The 20,631-nt window shown below is 42.9% G+C and overlaps 1 protein-coding gene across 1 annotated transcript in view; it reads left to right on the top strand.

Moving 5' to 3' along the window:
- LOC136984388 (insulin-like peptide receptor) overlaps positions 1-20,631 on the top strand; it is a 55,501-nt gene that overhangs the window by 14,336 nt on the left and 20,534 nt on the right. Inside the window, exon 2 of the mRNA XM_067281359.1 lies at positions 3,696-3,992. Within this exon, the coding sequence (XP_067137460.1) occupies positions 3,851-3,992 (142 nt within the window). The 5' untranslated portion in view covers positions 3,696-3,850. The remainder of the gene's footprint in view (positions 1-3,695; positions 3,993-20,631) is intronic.

The raw sequence follows: 20,631 nt of genomic DNA, 5'->3' as shown, positions 1-20,631 counted from the left end.
TCGCATGCGGACATTTGGCGGAAACGATTTTAGCGTAAACGATTACGAACCTAAAAAACCCAAACGATTTTTCTCTTCTGTTCCTTTCCGCACATGCAATCGCCATCACGATTTTCGGATCTTTTTTTGTTTCTTTTCTTTTCTTCCTAAAATAACGGGGACGAATGGCAGCCATTTCTAGCGAAAAATCGACGAAAATCGATGGGCGAAACGAATCGAAACGGCGTTTGAAAAGTCCACATCCGATACAAAATGGCGGCGGCACCATGGCAATAAAGGGGATATTTACCTGTAAGTCGTATACGCCGGTCATTAAGCTAGAAGTTCCAGGTTTATTGATCCGTCATCGATTATTTTTTGTTTGTTTTTTGATATTTCCTCCCTCCCGCTTGTATTTTAGCCTTTTCCCTCCTCCCCTTCCGATACGGATTTGGCTAGATGCAATACGCGTGCCACTTCCACAGAGGGCTCAACTTTTCATCTTGTCAGCAAAGAGACGATTATTCGCTTCGATTTACCGCTTTTGGCTAACCGTTCTGCAAATTTCCTTATTCGAAAATACCGGAAAACACTAAAAAATGTGATTAAAAACAATTTTTTTTCTGGCGGATAAATTGGTGCGGGAGGTCTCTCGTTACTTGCAAGCGGGCGTTCGGAAATTAATTGCAACAGGAGCAGCTCGGAAAAACGGTTCGATAGGACCACGCGAGTTAGGATTACATTGTTGCATCCCAAAGGCAAAAAACTCTAGTGTGTATTGAAGTCATAAGAGGTTAGGTAAAGGTCCAATAGTTCTTTGGATGCCACCTCATTGTTCTATTAAACAGAAGATTGCGTGCTGTAATAGTAGAGGACAGAAATCTAGTTGACCGACGTTGGAATGATGTCAGACCATCTGGCATAGAGTAGGTCATACGATTTTAGGTTAGTCGGACAATTCCGAATTGGCAAATCCGTATTCCTTGCTTCAGATTCCTCCAGGTAAAATACGGAAGAGGATGTAAGTTACTTGAAAATAATGTAAAATCGAGGCGAGTAGAATTATCGATATTGTTAGAAGAAACTGCGAATTTTAAAAATTGATTTTATATATTTTTCTTTTTAATTTCTCGATTTTTCTTCTCTTGACTTCTCGACCATCCTCGGGTTTCTTATATGTGTAATTTGATGAAGAAAATTGGCGTAAAGTTCACTGAGTTCTTCTGCATTCTTCATTTTGCTTGACTAGTGGTGCATTCTTTCTCGAAAAGTTCGTAACCTCGGCGTTCGGGGGGTAAGACGAACGTAAAATTGCGAAGAAATGGATAAAATCAGATTGGGTTAGGCGCATATCGCATTTCTCACCCACTCGTGCCTGTTGTGGTAGTGTTTTCGAGCCCCCAATTTTACTCTCACGATCTACTTTTACGGCGGAATTCGATTTCGTATCGCGACACTGATGGCCTCGGATAACTAACAGACACCACAGATTAATTTTAGTAAAATCGATTAAACGTATGGGAACCCTCCAAGGCCGCCCAAACTGCCGGCGCGTTTATCTGTCACGATGACCCGACGAGCAGGCGAATATCGCCAATACAGTTAAAAAAAAAAAAATAAATAACAATCTTAGTTTAGCTCATTAAAACAATTGTAGCACAAAGTTCGCCCAGTTTACAGGTCAAAGAACGGAAATTCAAACAAGAAGTTTTTCGTGTAGCGTGTAACTGACCCATTGTAAATACGTAAGAATCCTTCAAGACTGGGGCCATTCTATCGTGTTTCTTTGTTTTTCTTTTACATTGCTGTGATGCCGAGATGTTTTGTTTTATTTTTTCATTTCCCTTGTTCCGGAAGAACGGAAAATGAATTTATCTAATTTCATATCTCCAGATGGTAGCAATCCTCCTCCGGTTCTTTTCTCTAAGGCACAAAGGATTTATGTCTAAGGTTATCTTCGGTATGGAATTTTATCAAGTATTTAATTAAAATTTTGCATTTTAAATTACAAATACTTCGGTATTACTGGCGTTTTGAGCGGGTTTTCTCTTCAATACAAGACGAGGAGAGGGACTAAAAGCAGGAAATAAGATGGTGACTTTTTTCCTCTCCCCCTCTCGCGAATCCCGAGTTTAATATTATGTGAATCTGTTCCAGAGAAAGAGACAACGGATGTACGCAAGGAACGACGGGTAAATCCCTGTATTATATAGAGATTTTGGGTCTAATTTGGGGATACAATTTCTTACTTTTTTTTAAGCTAGCGAATTTTTTAGAGGAGTGGATAAAAAGCACGTGTCTACCTTAATTAACGTGGCTGTCAGATCCCTAATAAAATGTTGCTCTGGATTATTGTAACCAACGCGATGAGAGGGAATATTTCCGCTGGAGGGACACTCGTACACGCAAATACACACACCAACATATGTTAGAAGGTCAGTGCTGTAGATAAATTTCCTGTTTTCGCCGAAGTACTTCTATGTACGAAAAATATCTGGACGATTGTACTACGCTAGGCAAGGACACGTAGGCCGTCACGCCGAGAGAAAAACACTGTAGAGATTCGTTCTTTATGTCAAACGAACCCACCAATCTTCGTAGGAATTATTGTTTATTTTTAACAGTTTGGGAGGAGTCAGAAAACTTGGCAAGGAAGGTAAGCACCTGGACATTTCCGAGAATAAAGCGTTTCTTTTCTTCTCCTCCTCTCTTTTTTTTTAAAGAACTAATCACCTTGCTAATACCGACGCGTACATTCTTAAATGCTGTTTTTTTTTCGAAAAATATATGTAATAATCCGCCATGGAAATAGCACGCGCGAGTGTTTACAAAGTAATAAGAATTCGCGCGAATTTTCCTGGTTTTTGTATTCGTGCTCACCTTTTATGCGAACTTTTTCCCCGTGCTGTGGAAGGCATTTTCGACGTGTCGGATGAAAAGGTAACCATCCTAAAACCGCTCGCGCTCACCCCCCCCTCACAGAGGGAAGCGAAGGGTTTTAATAACAATAACCGTCCCGGACTTTGAAAAGGAAAGGGGTAGGATTTCCCACACTTTTCCTCGTCCCTCTGGCGCTGTCGGTTACACTCCGAAGGCAACACCTGTGCATCGTTGTCGTCTACCAGGGATGAATATTTATTTTCCATTATTATTATTATTATTATCATCATCATCATCATTGTTTTTTTCCGTTTCCACCCTCCGAATTCGCGAAGGGGAGGAAGTAAAGGAACCGCATCGTTGTCCCTCTTGTTTTTGAAACCGAGAATGTCCTTTAAAATTAGCATTTCGGTTGGAAGTTGGCAAGGGGTTGGCGTCTATTTGGGAAGTGGGTTTACCTTTTTTTTTTTTTTAATTCGATTGTTTCTTGTTTTGGTTGTTTGTGTACCGTTTCGAAAGAGGAATATCTGCGGGAAAAAAAAAACACATGGAATAAAGTTTGAAGTTCCTCCTCCTTCTCGTTTCCTCCGTGTAACGAGAAAATTAAAAACGTGTTTCCGTTATTGTTAATTAACGAGCTACAGACACGTTCTTCCCCCGTGAGGTTAAGAATGGCACGGCTTATTTTCGTTTTATTACCTCTACGAGCGCGCGCGCGTATACGTATACGCGCGCGCGTTTTTAAAGTGATTAAGCCGTGCCCGGTTACGGCGTTAATTACGGTATTATTCGATTAACCGGATTGGCAGTAAACTGTTTTTTCCTCCTTCCTACAGGTGCGTCGAGAGCGTAAACATATACCGGATGGTTCGATACACAGATGGAGGATGGACTATTGCTGATGACGTTTCGGTGAAGTTTAATCATCATTGCTATCATCATCATCATCTGACATTTCGTGAGAACTGAGCGTCGACGCAGGAGTATAGTGATGTATGGAAGGGTGGTAAACGGCGAACGTCCGACGTTCGGCCTGTACTTTCGTTTCCAACGAACTTCGTTCAGTTTTATTGTTTTTCTCATCGTGGCCATCACGCCGTTAACGCAGGTGGAATCTTTAACTCAGGAATACGGTAAGTTCGTCTTGGTGTATGTGTGTTAGAAAGTAAATTTCTTCGTCGCCGCGCCGCCGTCGCGCCGGTGTTCTTTTCTCTCGGCACTCGGGGTCAAAAATCTCTTCCTTAGTGGTCGACAGTTGCGTCATCCCGTCGCTTTCACTTGACCTTTTATTTCACTCAATTTATTCTGAAAGTCATTGATTTATTTATGGGTTCTGGCTGCTTAAAAATAAATAACCAGACGGAGGATTTCATAAAGAATATTAATTTATTTTTTCCGAAGTCGTGTGACGTATTATCTACTGCCAAAGCGAAACACGTGAGAAGTAGAAGAGAAAGTCTACCCCCCCCTTTCTCGTGTCCTGACGCGCGCCGTAAGCAACTTTGTACCCTCGACGGAACACCCCCGCTGGTCCTCCTCTCTCTCTTTCTGTTGTGGCATGCCTTTTTATTTCTCTTTCTACTGTACAAGAAGATCCCCCTTTCGCGGACTCCACCCCCCGAAAGAACCTCTCTTTCAGGAGGAAAGTCGGAAACTTGCCTGTTCAATCAAAACAACGATCCACTTTTAATTAGCACCCCTACGTAACTGGTTACGTACGCGTGCCGCGTTGGACGTACGTATTTACGTATGTTTAGTGACGTGATGGATGTGCGTAGACAGGCGTGTGACGTAAGGTTTAGCGTCAGGCACGTTGCGGTGTGTTTTAACAAGCGATTGTGTATTAGAAACTGACGTACGAGTAATTATCATAATTTGTTTATAGGCAGATGTACGCCGGTGTGTTTAATACACGCAAACTGTAAAGTGGGGGTACGTTTAATTACCGAACGTATTCTCGTACTCGTAATGAATGGGCTTATTCCATATTAAAGTATTGATTGTACACGAGCCTGTGTTAAACGGTTAAATCACTTCGAAATGTACGAACGGACACGTTGTTGTGTGCTTCGTTTCTCGACTGTCCGGCCCGCCTTTTGTTTTTTTTTTTATTTCATTTCGGCCCTCTATACCGGTTAACTGACTTTCGAGCCACTTTCCACGAGTGGCTCAAAAGTCAATCGACCACTGAAGACTATATTTCTGCCTCGTTTAGTGATCAAAATTTGCAGTGTTTACGTGGATCGACATGCGAATGTACTTCGATATTCTTTACAAATATGAAGATATTGGCACGATTTTAAAAATAAGGCGCTTCAAATGAGAGTAATTACTAATAGCGGACAGCGGCCGTATTTTCTTGTGTTTTAATTAGTGTGTAACGGGGGATTGCTTTTCAAGGAACGTCCCGCTTTACGTATTGGTATTTATATAGGAACACATTAAAGGTACTGTAAATAATGCGCTTTCTGAAGTAGAGACTCACCTCCCCATTGTCTTTTAACGGACCAAGTCTATGTTTTAAAACCGACAATGGCAACATGAATGCGCTTAAGCAAGTATATACATCTTTAGTATTTATCCTGTAGTGTTTATTAATAGACGTTCATAAATATTAATGTGCGCTAAAGCATTGTTAGTGTGTATGTGTGTGTGTGTGTGTGTGTGTAGTGTTACAAAGCTTTATTTATGAACGCCGGTATATTTTGGGTCCCAAAAAGCCTAACCGTAACACGTACGCTCTTGTGTTTTCATCCTCCCGTTAGGCAAACAATTGCCGGTCTGCGCACCTGTGTTTAACGAAACAGATGTAAACACGACACGTTTCGAGCCCTAACGCTTATCTCCGTCCATCCCGGCGCGACCTAAATATAAATTAAACACGTGAACAAACCCCCTCCATAATTATCCCTGATCGATAATTAATCGTGCAACGGTAACCCGATTGGCAAATCGATTTTTGTTTCCCACGTACGCTGACCTATATTCGTCGACCGAGGGAAGGTTCCGAAACACAAACTTAAGCGCATTTCTTTGGTCTCGAAGGCGCACGTGTAGTTTTGTAAGGTTTCGGTCGTCGAGTACACGCGACGTCTCCCCCCTTTTCTTTAAACGTCTTTTTTTTCGAAGGTAGATCAATGGTTTCGATCGATCATTAACTCTGGGCGCGTGTTTCCTCTCCCCCTTCCTAACCCGCTAGCGATCTTCTGCTCCGTACCAGTAAACAAGTTCCGCCATTTGTAAATGGATAATGGAAGTTGTTTACTTCATACTCCCTCTCCTGGAAGTAATAATAAATGACGTATTGGGAACAGCTTTTTTTAAATTTAAAGACTGCTTCTGCAAATTCTGCTAATTCGCCATTACTCTGCACCGTGGTTCCACGCGAGTTGTCGCGGTTTAATTTCTTGCTCATTGATTCGCTCGATCGCACGTATACGCGTTGCGGGACGGATCTCCCTTGTTTACTGTGTTGTTTCGTTGTTGCGGCCGTTCGTTATCGGCATTCGGGTGTTTCTTACTGTAGTGGCACCCCTTTCTTCCTGTTTCGGAAAGCTGGCTATACCAATGAATCAATGAGAAATATAGACAGACAGACATTTTGTTCCCTCCGCTCCCTGTTTTTTTGCGGTCGTTGCCTTTTGTGAAGACATCCGACAGGATGTAGACTCTTCCACCCTCCTTTTTTTTTCTCGAAAGCGAAACGGGCTTCGTGTTTCTTCAGGTGTTTTTTTTTTGTTTTGCTTTTTAATTATATGCGTACTTGTGTTATGTGTAGAGTACGCGTTGCGGAAGTTACTCTCCCCTAAGTGGAATAATTCTAACCCCTTTGCAGAATTCCTCAGGCAGTTCGGAGCTAGAAACCATTGACTTCTCGGGGTTACATATAGAAGGAATTTCAGAATACTCGAGTAGAATCCATCGAGTGTCTATGGTTGAAGAGAGGACCCCCGTAACACGGATCTTTTAAGAATTTATTGATTTTCATGGGAATTAGATTGAATACGTAACTTATGGAGGCAGAATCTCAGGAGGAACTCGTTTATGTGAATATAGGAGCTTGTAAGATTGGTGAAAATAAGAATCTATGGTCTTAAAACTACTGTTACTTGGGTAATTAGGCTATACTATGGTTTTTAAGCCCCATAGGGAATAGAACTCGAGGAATGGTGGTATAATATTCTCATCTCTGTAAACTTACATCAGCATGGTATATTGTGCCCCTGTACAGTTGTGATATAGGGACACGGCACACTATACTACGTTTTGCTCTTGTATCTTTTACCATTACGGTGGTAAAAGAAGTAGGGTTTCGGAGGGATTTCGAGAGGAAACTTTGTATTCCACAGATTCTGCCGTTCCAAAGGCTCTGGGAGAATCTGTTGACATTTTATGGAGTTAAGAGGGTCGAGTTTACGAATTTCGGATTGAATGCCGGGTCAAGAAATCGATAGAGCGGTGCACTTTTTTTATTTTGATCACAACCCAGAAGCGTGACCTGTCTCGGAATTGCCAAAAGAATTCAAACGGATGCTCGAGCAAAGGTCGAGGACCGTTAATTCGGTAATAACAACGTTGTTTTCGGGTTGTTACGGAGTCCTCGATTACGCCGAATGCTCTAGAAACGGATGGCTTGCGGGGGAATCCTGCTACAGCGCAAGTTGCGAAACGCTGTAGCGGGGGAGCGGCCGTCATATTTAAAAAAAATGATTTTTTTGTTTTTAATTTTAGGGCCGATATTTTGTAAATTAGCGGAAGAAACGTTCCGATAGGAGAGCAAAGATTTTGCCATAGTTTTCGGATGAGTGTTGATGGACTCATTGTTTTGCATCGCCAGTTTCCAAAAAGGGGATGCCGTCTATTTTCATCCCGGAAATCTGCCGGTTGGATTGGATATGATCCAATTTGGCAGGTATAATATCTACACGGAACAGGTGAAAGGAAGATGTCCAAGGTAGGCAGAAAATAGGGGGAAGTTAGATAATCGAATCTCCGTACGAGGTTTTCCCTCCTTTCCGTCCCGTCCCGACGATTCCTTTCCACCTGACGCCAAGCCATTTTTTTTTTTTTATTTAGAATTCCGACGAAAAATATCATTTATTTTAAGACCTTGGAGCGGTGATATTTCTTCTTCCTTCGACCTTTTCTCTGTTCATTCATTACTTGTTTACGAAATCCGGGAGTTTCCTGACCTCGTGTTTCTGTAATCGGGGCGGACTGGGTCGAAAAATCTACCGCCGGGTATTATGGGTAGACTAGCTTTTGGCCGGCACGCGCATTTTCCGAAAACATCCGTTTCTTCCCCCTCTGTTTTCTACCTGTTATTTTCGCGAAAACAGTTTTGTTTACGGCCTTTTGGAACCATCCAGGGATGGGATTTCGTTGGGTGGGTGACAGAGAGATAGACGGAGATAGGAGGTTATCTGTGGGCGTTCCCGGGAGATTTTCCTATGTTTTCTTCGGAAATATATCAGTTCGGCGGAGATATTTTTCGCCGTTCGACGGTATTTTTTGTCACTTGACTTTTCGAAAACAACACGAGATTCGAGCCACTGTTTTTTCCCCCATCCTCGTGTTTGTTTCTCTCTCTCTCTCGTGTCTTCATTTGTCTGTCTGCCTATTTGTTTTCAGGTGTTTCGTGTGTTGTTATTGTCGGAAATTTGTCGATTTTGCAAATAACTGCTTGTTTTTTCGTGCCGTTTTGATACTTTCTGTTGTCGTCTCGCGGTAGATAATAGCGGAAACAAAGCAGATTGTTACTTCGAAGTGTGCGGAATGACTTCTGAATTGTTGCAGGTGTCTCCGCCCTCCATTACTTTCTCTCTCTCACCCTTTCGGCTTTTTAAAATCAAATTATCGATCATTTACACGCGTTAAATGACCGAGAATTAAACAATTCGAGTTTTTATCGTCGCCATTTTCGGGTTTTTTGCGGGAGAAATGTTTTTCTCGTGTCGTTCCGCCGACTTCTCGTTCATTTCAACGAGTTTCGCGACTGTTTTTTTCTATGTCGTTTCTCCCCCCCCGCGAAACTCGATTTTTGTCTCGCGCAGGTCGTCGGTTCGTGTGTCTGGCGAACGTAAGACGAGAAAAAACGGGGGGAGTTACGCTGTACGTGACGAGCGCGTGAAATCGCATACGTTCGTCGTGGATGGTAATTGGAACATTTGGTCATGGTCTCATTGAATCCTGGCACTGCGAGACGTCTGGCTTTCACTTGTCCCAATTTCCTTATCTGGGCCCTCCCGAATCCGTTCCTCCTCCCGTCGAGCGAAGAGGCGAAGTAAAAATAATTAGAGAAGGGAAGAAAAAAACGAGAATCGATGGAGAGGGAGCGAGAATTCGGAGAAACGGACGAGGGGGTTGGAAGTTCTATTAAATATTTTCGACTTTTCGTAAAGTATCCGTAGCTTTTTGAAAGACGATGCATTGCTCTGGATGCGGCGAGTCAATATTTAGTTTGGTTTCTAAATATGGTTTGCTCCTCTGCTTTTGTGCGAGGGGAGGAAAGATGGTTTCGAGCTGAGTCAAATGGCATTCTGTTTGCTCGGAAACTGGTAAAATACTATTTGTTCAAGATTAAAAAGTAGGGGAAAAATTGCATTGTCGCACTTTATATATAACATAACGTAATATTTTTCTTTCTGGGGAAATTGCAGGAATTTTATACGTTTTTTCCCTCCTCCTCGCCACTTCTTTTCCCATGTCGTCTCTCCGTGCGACACTCTTCCAGTAAGTTTATCTTAAGCCATTTGCCTTTTATCTTATTGAGTTCTTTTATATAAGAGAGGGAAGGGCAGAAAAGAAAAAAAAAAAAAAAAAAAGGTAGCGCTACGGCGTTCGTTTGTCGACAACCGCCAGGGGGAAAGAGGCGCCGTAGTCGGCGTTTTATTTACTTGTTTTACGCCGCGCGCGGGATGCTGGTTTCTGCTTCGTATTTTTTTTCCGGCTCGAAGAGGAAATTTCGCCGAAATTCTGGGCACGTGACGGCCCATTTCCCCGACGGGTCTGGCTTCCAGACCGACGGCAAAAGTTCAAAACTTTATCGAGTTATAAATATCCCGGCGGGAGGGGAAGGAAGGGAGAGGGGGCGAAAAGTCTTAAGTCGATATCGAAAATAAAGCAGGGGAAAACACAGAAGAATCAGTGGGGAGTCAATAAAATGACGTAGCCGCTACGTCAGCGGAGATTAGCATTCCTAAACACGCGCAGGACTGGACTCCTGGCGGAAGGGAACGGTACTAGAATCTCATAAAAGATTGAATTCACGTACGAGGCGTTGCGTGCCGTCACGTGACCGTGCCCGTACATTGTTTAGACGAGTTTGTTAAACTCTTGGCCAGCGGGAACAAGACGACCTTCGACGTACAAACGTCGGCTACTGGAAAATATATCATAAAGAGAAATCAGCCGAAGAGAATGTTTCGAAAGCCTTATCGCCTCTTCAAGTGTCCAATCATTATCACGAGGTTGCGGAGCGGGGGAGCCTTCCAGGACTGGCCCCCCCGAAACACCCGGAGTCCGAGCGAAAGTGAATTTTTGATCGATCGGGTCAAGCGATACGTCTCGCTCTGCCAAAGGAAACTTACCAATTATTCGACGTCGCGCGAGGGAGACGGACCCCTGTATAGCGTTTTTTTTGTCGCGTTAAGACGAGAACGAATTGCGGGAAGCGGGGGGGAGGAGACAATGGCTGTTTTTTTAATACGTCTGCGCGTGGCCCGGTTATACGAATCGTCGAATCGGAATGGCTGTTACGGAATTACAAAAAGTCTACCTCTAGCGAGACGGACAGGAGATTCCCGCCAGACTAGACTGACCTTGGAATGGTGACCTTGGCTGTGCCAGGTCGTGACCCTCCGTTGCTGTGGGAGTAGAACTTTCCCGCGTTTGGAGATAACGAGGGGGGTTTCGATTACGTAACGCGGTGTGACGAGGAGAGTGGTTTTGCCATCGCTTTAATTACATAAGAAAAAAGAAATGAAATTGTCATAAAAGGCCCGGCGAATTTGTCTCTTGGAGTGGCGCATAATTTAATCGGGAACTCACGTGAAGCCAGGCCGGTCACGTGAGCGGGCCGCCTTCTAAATCGGTGGTTCCCTGAGAGAGAGAGAAAAAAATGGAGGCCGTGTTTTCATCACGACGTTAAAGTCTAAATTTAAGGTTGCTTGCGTGATATTAGTCACGCACGTCTGAAAACCGTGACCGGGGCCTCAAATCGTTCGTGTACACAGGCGCCGCGCGCCCCTCGTCCTACCTCTGCTTCGTAGGCGCGAGGAGGGGGATGACGTCGCCTTAAAGCGCGCGCTTTTCATTTCTTTCTTCGAGAGAAAGTAATTTTTATCGCCTTAAAATTGGCTCTCCTTTCATCGATTTTTCGTTCCCCTTTCGCTATCGCCGCGAAAGAAAGTGAAGTTCCTCAACGACGACGTTATCTTTCGAGAGTTACAGAAGGGGGGAGGGCGGACGAAAGAGTGTTGCCTCGCTCGTCACGTGACTGGCGATAGCCACGGCGCGTTATCGTATTACGCGCCCCCCGGGGCCACCAGCTTAAAAATCGCGTTAGCATCGATCAGTTCGATCCTTATTACGCGCCGTTGTTTCTGTGGCAGATTCGAGCGAGTATCGAAGACTCGGCCGCTATCGCGTTACGCGCCATTGTAAGGAGCCGGATCTCTCGTGGCATTTTAGAGAAATAAAATAAAAAAACGGGGGTAGTTAAGTGGAAAATCTTTCTGGTTTCGTAAATAATTAGGTCAGGAATATAGGTCATATAGAAATAATACAGGTGGGTAAATCTGTGTGATGTGCAGGCTACGTGTTACCGTTTGTGCAACGTTGGCATTTTTTATTTATTTTTTTTGTGACCGCGAGAGTAGGGGGGACCCTAGCGGAATTATCGACACGGTTATCTGATCTTAATTTACGATAACGCCCCCCGAAACGAATTTAGCAATACGTCACGTTCGTTCTAGACAGGTTATCGTTCCACTATTGTTTTTTTTTCTTTCTTTTTGGAGCAGTTTTACGCGTTGCGTCACTGGAGGGAGGGTGAATTGCGGACTAAGGTCGTGTTCCTCCGGCTTTATTTTATTTTGAATTTCTTAAATGACGAAAAACACATAAACAGAAACACAGGACGTCGGTTAATGAAGGCGGAGCGGGGAAATCCCCTAGCGCATCGTTAGGGATGTCAAAGCGAGCTTAATTTGTTAGTACTGCTCGGTTTAACGCAGTTAAACGACCGCTGAGGTGATCAAAATGATTTCGAGACAATCAATAACTCCGGCTTTTATGGTCCGCGTAAGGGGTTTGAGAGCAGTTTCGCCGCTTGACGGATTTAAGAAACGTCGTTCTGCCGTTTCGTACGCTCGGTGGAATTAATTTCCTAATCGGCCCGCCGAATACGCGTAACGCCGCGCGCCTCCGCGGTGGCGTAACGCGCTTCGGTGGGTTTAAAAAGTTCCCAGTCAGTACCGTCATTCCGCCTTCGTTTCCGTTAGGCGCGGCGCGCATCTTTTTTCCTACATTTTTTTTTTTTTTGGTCATTCACAGAGAGAGAAGGGGCGAAATGTACGAAATCGATTTATCATCATTACATAGTCCCTTCATTTGTCTTAATTACCAACAACGAGATCGCAGGTAGGAATCACGCGATCATCGCTGCGAGGATTATTAATGACTCTGCGGCCAGACAATAACGCCGCGCGATCATCGCTCGGTCGGAGGCGGGTCAAGTGAGAAGGAGAAGGGGGGGAAAGACGATGGAGATTTGGCCAACCGGTTGATATCACCCAAATTTAATTCTCTCCGCCTAATTTTATTACTAGAAAAGTTTCCTCCAAGTTTACGCCAAAAAAAAATTTCTCAAGTTATTAATGACGATTTTTTTAGGCGAGGCGATCCTCGTCGCTACTCGCTTCGTCGCTCTCGTTTAAAAGTGGAAAAAAAGCGCTCCGATTTGTCGAAATCCCATAAGAACGTGCGGTAACGGTCGGTGGCCATCTTGCGGCCACGTCTTTAATAATTTTTCGGCGATTTATTTTATTTTTTTATTATTTGTTTTCCTTCTTGGAACGTTAGAGCCGGTAGCGAAATGTCACGTTGTTTACGCGTAGGAAAGAGCGTGTGACTCATCATAAATTACCGCTGAGTGCGAGGGTGTTAAGGATAATTTTGGCATTCCTGCATAATTCTTCGGCTTTCGGGGGGGGGATGCCGGCGTCTGTTACGGGGTTTCGGATTTCCCAACGGTTTTGTTATATCGAAGCGCCCCTCGGCACCCCCGCTTACAGCGTGGATGTGTGTAACGCGGCACCACCCCCGAATAACGCCTTACTCGTAATTATCGCGTCGGTGTTCGGATGTTTACGCGGCTCGTGTTATTTAATCTCATTATCTGTTCTGGTTTCCTTTTTGGTTTTTTATTTATTTATTTATTTTTTATTTAATCAACTAAAACTGTTACAAATTGTCGCTGCGTGTTTGTTTTCTTTATTATTTTTCACTCCCGATTGCGTACATGCGCGGCCTTAGCCCGTCCGTACGCCAACTCTGCGCACTTCCCGTGTGTGAATGAACATCCGAAGGAGCAAGCGCGTTTCTCGTACACTGTCGCGCGCGCGCGCGCCCACACGTAACAAATGCGCATTTTCTCGCTACTACACACGCTTTTTTCCCTCCACTCCCCTAGTTTCTCTCTAGGGATTGACCTAGATGCCTTTCAGCTTATTGTCTGGTTTTGAAAAGTGGGGCTTTGTTTGTATTATTTTGAAAAAAAGAAAAAACCCTCGTTTCTGAATCGGTTGTTTAAATATTTATTTAGTCTAGACTGCTACAATTTCTTTTAACACCGGCAGAATATAGGAAGCATCGCCACTTCCGCAATTTGTGCACTACTCCAGCGACGTGACTAAGCGGTTACGTATGACGTGACGCTGGATTCTTTCGAGATTATTTTTACATTCAAGTGCGCCCGCGTGACGTATATTCGATTTAAACACTGGATTCAACCTCGAGAATCCCCCTTAATTATTATTTTCACGTTTCTTCTAGTACGCGCGAAATTAAAGATTTTAAAAGTAGTGTTTGCGTAAAGATTATCGTCACTCGCTACTGTTCGATCTGATAGAACGGGCGATTTTTTTCGGGGTTTTTATTTATGTGGCGCTTCAAAAAATTTGCCAATTGCGATGCTCTAAGAGACGGAGCGAGACAGTAGTTCGTCGTTTCCAATGATTTATTTACGTGTCTTTTCACGGCTACTCAGTACAACATTTGTCTTCGGTTTGGGCAACGTGCCAGATTCTTTACTGTTATGTTTTTACGATTTGGAATAGGAAACTATAGTTAACTGTTACGTTCCCCCTCGCTCTCTTTCTCTCTCTCTCTCTCTCTCTCCTCTCTCCCCCCTCGGTCGGTGTCGGACATACACACTACTCGATACGTTTGCGTGTTGTGCCGATAAAATAGAAATAAAGAAAATAGTTCGCTCTGTGTTTTTTTTATTCTGTTTTTTAAAAAGATATTCCGTTTCGTTGATTGTATGCTTCCTTTGTTGACGATATTTAACTTTTAACGATGTTTGCTAATAGTGGAATCCTTTTTTTTGTTTGTTAGTTTTTGTCTGTGTCTGTGTGTGTCGTTGACGATCCTCCCCTTTTCTCGTGCCGCTTCCTGTTTCCTGTTACGTTATGGGGGCTTTCTTAATTTAAACCACATTCTTATTACCTAGTTTGTTCCATCTGTCTGTGTCTTGTTAGTCTGTATCTATCTTTTTGCGGTGGTGCTCGGGGGACAAGATACTGTTATGCTCGTGCTTATTTTCTCAATATTTCTAGTGTTATGTTTTCCTAACTTTAGTCTTCGCGCGTTGTCTGCTTTACTGGATTTTTTTTTTCTTCTGGTGTTCCTCCCTTAATTTTAGCGCTTGTGCATCTGTAGAAGGAGCAACATGTTACTTTGTGTTGACGATACTCTACTATCCGGACATATTTTATGATTTTACACCTTTATACTGCCGGTATTTTCAAATATACAGTAATTAGTTATCAGTCATACCAGTTATTCCAAGGGGGTGCTGAAATGCGAGGAGTGATGAAGGTATTGGAAGACGCGGGGAGAAAAATCTATTTTGAAACAAGAAATATATACGCTAGAAGGGGGAAGTAGTCCGAAAAGTTTGGGAAAACAGAGTTATGTGTATTTCCTTTATACGTAATATTGTCGACGTCATCCTTTTTTACGTTATCTGTAATTCGCGTGTTTCGTCGGCACCGTAAGTTACTGTCGATAAGTTAGCCGTGTCCATAAGTTGCGTATATTTCTTTATCGTGTGATGTAAAGCCCGCATTAAGCATTGTAGATGCCCCTTTGTGTCGTCGATATCCGTTGTTGCTCTGTAGATATCCCTCATTTTGTTCGGCGTACGACCTGGCTAGAGACTTGGGCCGCCATCATTCTTGCGTAACGACGATACTTTCTCGTGGAAGATATCGCATGCTGACGGCATTCCTCTTGCAAAGGTCTCCAAATCGGATAAATTTATTGTCAGTTCACTGGTTTTATTCGTGTGTCGGAAATAAAACACCGAATTATTCCCATGTTTCCAAGGTTGACTCCCGGTAAACAAGGCGACGTTATGGCAGCATAATAGAAGGCCGATGCGATCGAACTGTTAATGCTTTTATAATTACATGCCATCCTACATACTAAAGACCTTCGGCACTCGTGTTTGAAGCAACCAGAATAAAAAAAAAAACACCGTATAGATATAGATATATATGTATAGTGTTTACGCTTTTCAGTATAATTACTGGGCGTCGTCTCGATATCGGAAGGCGTGAAAAAGTTTAGATGCTTTCCTAATTCAGTCAGAAGAAACTTAAACGAGGTTAAGACACCTAAATCTAGCTCCGTAGTCTGATTTAAATCATCTGTTTTCAAAGGGGGGGGGCATTGCTGTCGTTACCGTTGTTTGCCGGCTATTAACCGACTGGTTACTGACCCATATACTGTGTTGCCATTCGACTCTCGTACCAGCTATCACTTTGTTACATCCGATACTATTCATAGGCCCGGACGAGGGCATACTTGCCAGATACCACGAAGGTGGACAGGTGTAATACTTGCTCGACGTGTCAAAAGGCGGGGGGAGAGGCAATTGAAGGCTGCTCTTAAGAATGATAAATAATAACAAAGTATTAATCGTGACCCATTACGGGTTTTCCCAGACGGAGCCAAGGATGACTCGCGCTGTAAACGGGGAGGGGGGAGAATTTGCATTGTTTTTCTCGCTCGATTGCCCGGCTCCCGTGCTCTTCTTCCAACCCCTCCCCCTGCTTCAGATAACTTCAGTTTTATTAGCCGCTCGATAGGCGTTAATTACGGTATTGAACGTGGAAAGCTCTTAAAACGAGGGGGCGAAGTTCTGCCATAAAATGGGCTTTAATGCGATTAGATTCTTTATGTTCGGCGGTGGGTGCCTTGAATGGAAAATAATACAGCTTCTACACTCGGATTCTAATACCCCTGTCTAGTGTAATAACGGGCTTCATTCAATTTGCGAACGTATCTCTTCTTCGAGGGAGGGGAGGGATCGATGGGAATTTTCATATCGCTAGATCGAATTTAGCCAGGGCTCGACTGCAATTCCATTCATTGATTCGGTTCTCGGATTTTCTGGTCTACGGTTTTATACTAAGAATATAAGAAATGGTTTCTACTCTAGTTATTTTTCTAGAAAATCGGGATACGATATTTCATGGTTTATAATTTCTTAGCAATACGCGGGATTTATTTTATTTTGTTTTAAACTGGTTGTGCGCGCTTAGATTCATCTTTCACACTACTTTATCTGCAATAGTACAGTATAAACAGTTGTATTTTGTACAAGAAAAGTGTTTTTTTTTTCTAGTTTATATCGTAGATTTCTCGTTATTTCCCGAAGACAATAATTTTTTCTTCTAGAATTAGAGCATAAAAGTTATCTAGAATCGGACGTTTGGTATGTGTATTTATTCTAGAAGTAGGATTTTTTTTTTTACATAACCGCTGCCATTAAGTACACGGGATTTACTAACTCCAGCTTTTTCAAGAACGTACTATGGTATTTCCGCTTGAAAATTGGAAAGTCTTGTAATTTCTGTGTTTAAAAAGCGAGCCGTAATCTACTTACTACTTGCCTTTAAATTTCTAGAGTTTAAAATACTCTAGAAGAAAGCGATTAGTTTTAGGATTCTTCTGATTCGATTGGTTAATTCTAGAAACTCCGCTCCAGAACTAATGGAAACTAATAAAATACACACGTTAACGTTCTAGAAAAAGGGAATTTTCTAGTATAAAACAGTTTCCGTTGCAGAATTCTTTTTAACCGAAACACTTCGGGGCCTCGTAGAAGTATTGTCTAGCAATCCCGTATGGATCGAACGTCGGTTGTATTTTCTACGGATCTTATCAGCGGAGGATTGCCCAAAGGCGCGCGCCTAGGGCCTTATAACAAAATTACGGCTAGGACCTCAAAAGGAACATAATCCTCTTACGTAACACTAAAAAGGTATACAAAGAGTCTGCTTGGAATCCGCGATAGGCAATATCGGATTATAATGTTTTTTTGAGGTTCTAGGCGCGATTTTGTTATAAGGCCCTTTATGTAAGTGTTTTAAAAAAACAACAAAATCGTCAATTTACGAGTTGCGTCACTGTTCATGCAGGGGTTTATAAACGTTCACTTAAGTTTTAAGAGGCACATCGTCTTTCTGCTATGTAATTTTTGAGGCCTCTCGAGACGACTAGGCCCTAGGTGCGCGCGAATTGCGTAATCCGCCACTGGCGATAGGGATTAAAAAAAAGAGGAAGAAAATTCTGTTCATTAACGCCAGTGCCTCTCGATATAAACATTATTATCTAATCAGCGTACTTCATCGATTGTTCTCGACGGATAAGATCACAAGTGTTTAGCTTTAATTAAGTGTAAGCATGAAACAATTAAAACGCCAACCCATTTCACCACCATTTTCGAATTTCGACCAATAAACGATCGGCGAAATTTTTAAAATTTCGAAAAACGTTTTCGAATGCGATTGGCCGACCAACGTTGTCGCAGATATTTCGAAATACGTAAATCGGCCAATCGGAGGAGAGGATTTGCGTATTTAAATTTCCAATTAGGCGGAAGGATATATATATATATATATATATATATATTTTTTTTTTTTATGGGAATATTTTCTCAATGAGCTGTTGATGAATGGTCGGATTTGGTGACGTGTTTTTTTTCTTCTTAGACAATCGGACAAAGGAAATGGTGTTCGTAAGGAGATTGCCGTCTGGCGTATACGAAACTCGGGATAAGAGTGACACACGAAGCCTAATCAAAATACGTAAACATTAAAGAACAAGTATTTCTGGAACCCCACTGACCTACTTTTCTTCCGCGCTGCAGTCTTGTGCTTGGCTCTGGTGCAGTTTCTTTGCACTTTGTCCCCTCCTATCGACAAAGGAGACAACGTCTTGTCTTTATTATTATTATTATTATTACGTATTTTTTTCCTGTTTCGCTTTGTTTACTTAATATCATTTATTCCCATTCGCATCCGGTCAGTCGACTCGTACGGATAACAAGAAACGGACCGTCCATTCAAATTCGACACGTGACTTCATCCCTCACCTATAGTATTGCGACTATAGGTGAGGGATATAGATGGCGCCGGCGCCGTTGTTGTTGTTAAATTTAAGAGTTTGATTAAAACGCGTTTAAAAAATTATTTATTTATATATTAATACTCGTGTGTACTTTTCGCCCAAGTCGACACGAACTCGAGCCGCTTGTTGCGCATGCCTGGATTCGCTATCGTGCCAGCATCACGTGACGGAGCGAAGAGTGCAGAAAATTGTAAACAAGTCAGCGCGCCGGCTGGTGTCACTTTAGAGAACTAGTCGTATTATCCCGTTAAAAATTTTAAAATATTAATTATTATTATTACTTTTTTCCCAAATTAGTTTTAAAAATTCATTACGTTTTTTTAAAACTGTCGCTGCCTTCGCCCGATTTGAGTGAAGTGCTGCCAGATGGCCGGGGTTTCGGGTATTTGACATAGGGGCGCTGTTATGTTGTAGGCGTGTGCGTGTATCGCAGAGGATTTTTTTCCCCTTAAAGTTCGGTTCGGGGCGGGAGGGAGTATTCTTGTGTTTTGTTTTGGGAGCTGATAAAGGGAGGGAAAAGGAAACGCGCGCGTTATATATGCGAGAGACATGGAAACCTAGTTTGGTTGATGGCGCAGACAGGGTGTGGTCCCGGTTGTGTGACATTACGGTTAGAGCGACGCGACGACCGCTCTGGTACATCGCACCACACAGACGAAAGCTGGCGATAGTAGACATTATAGAAGCTCGTTCCGGGAATCCGGTCGCGCCAACCCCGCCACTCTAGGACTTTCACCCGTTTTTATTTCTTATTTATTATTATTATTATTACTTTTTTTCCTTACTTGGAAAAATAACATTGCAGATATCGCCTCGATACGTCTGCGAGAAAGTTATTTCCACACTCGCTTTCTACTCCTCCTCCTTTTCTCTCCCCTCGGCTCCCCTCACCCGAATTTCTACATTAGACTCGGCTGGTGTTGTTTACTATTTGCTATTGCGTCTCGTCGGTTCTCACGTCATCGAAGACGACCCTTATCGGTTAAGCGGGAGTGGCTGTGGGAATTTTTTCCCCCTTAATAATCTTTGCTGGAGCTTGGCGTATTCGAGAGAATCGAAGAGGGAGATGCGCGTGTTTCTGTCTTCTGGTTCTCCCTTGTAAGCCTGCAATGGTGGTCAATAACTCTCCTAATTAAAAAGAAAAGCTTTTTCCGCTTTTAGTCACGTGTTTCTGCTCAATTTTCGTCACTCGAGCGCGTGACGTTCGTCGTAAAGCTGCTAAATGCCAATTAGATCGACGCGCGTTGTCGTATCGCTTGGGCTTATACCAAAAGAATATCATTTATTTCTCGTAAAACTTTCTTTTGAGTTATTTTAAGAGCTTTTCGTAAATAACGAGAGAGGAACACGAGTGTTACCCACTGTATTTGCACGTGAAATACGCGATTCAACGCAAGCAGTCGCGTCGCGCGGTAACGTACCGACTAACTACTGTCCCTGCGTCGTTACGAGCGTTGCGATGCGTAATCGCATCGCATGCACTTTAAATTATGCGAATTGTAGATTAAACAAAACTTCTTAGGTTCAACAAATTATTTGTTTTGGCATAACATAATAAATACCCTTCTACTGCGATTGTCTTTACGGTCGTCGCGTCGCTACCTCCGTGTAATCGCTTCGCGCCTAGGCTATATATAGTGATTGAAATTATGATTAGTTACGGTGAAACGATAAGAAAACGATTCGTTATTTGGAGGTAGAGTTAATGAGTTTTGTTATATGAAGGGACGAGCCCATCTGGGAGTTATTCGACCCGTTTTCGCTTCTAAGAAGGGAGAAGTGGTAAAGGCCATTCAGCTGGAGGATTGGGTTGATGCCGTGTAAACGAGATAATAGGAGGAGTTGGCGCATTGTTAGGGGACTTCAGGGATATTCGATCGAGCCGGACGGTTTTCTTATTGAGAATTATAAAATGGGGACGCTGCAAGACGAGGATGTACAGTACATACGTGGACAAAATGATTACAAACAGGATAATGTATGCGGGAGAGGTTTGGTCACGTGAGACTCGTTTAAAACTAGGTTCCGATAAGACGATTTGCAAAAGATGGAGACCTAATTATATACGGA

The sequence above is a fragment of the Centruroides vittatus genome, unplaced genomic scaffold (genome assembly GCF_030686945.1).
Source record: "Centruroides vittatus isolate TY-2023 unplaced genomic scaffold, ASM3068694v2 contig_120, whole genome shotgun sequence".
NCBI lineage: Eukaryota > Metazoa > Arthropoda > Arachnida > Scorpiones > Buthidae > Centruroides > Centruroides vittatus.
This window is presented reverse-complemented; position numbering and strand designations above follow the sequence as displayed.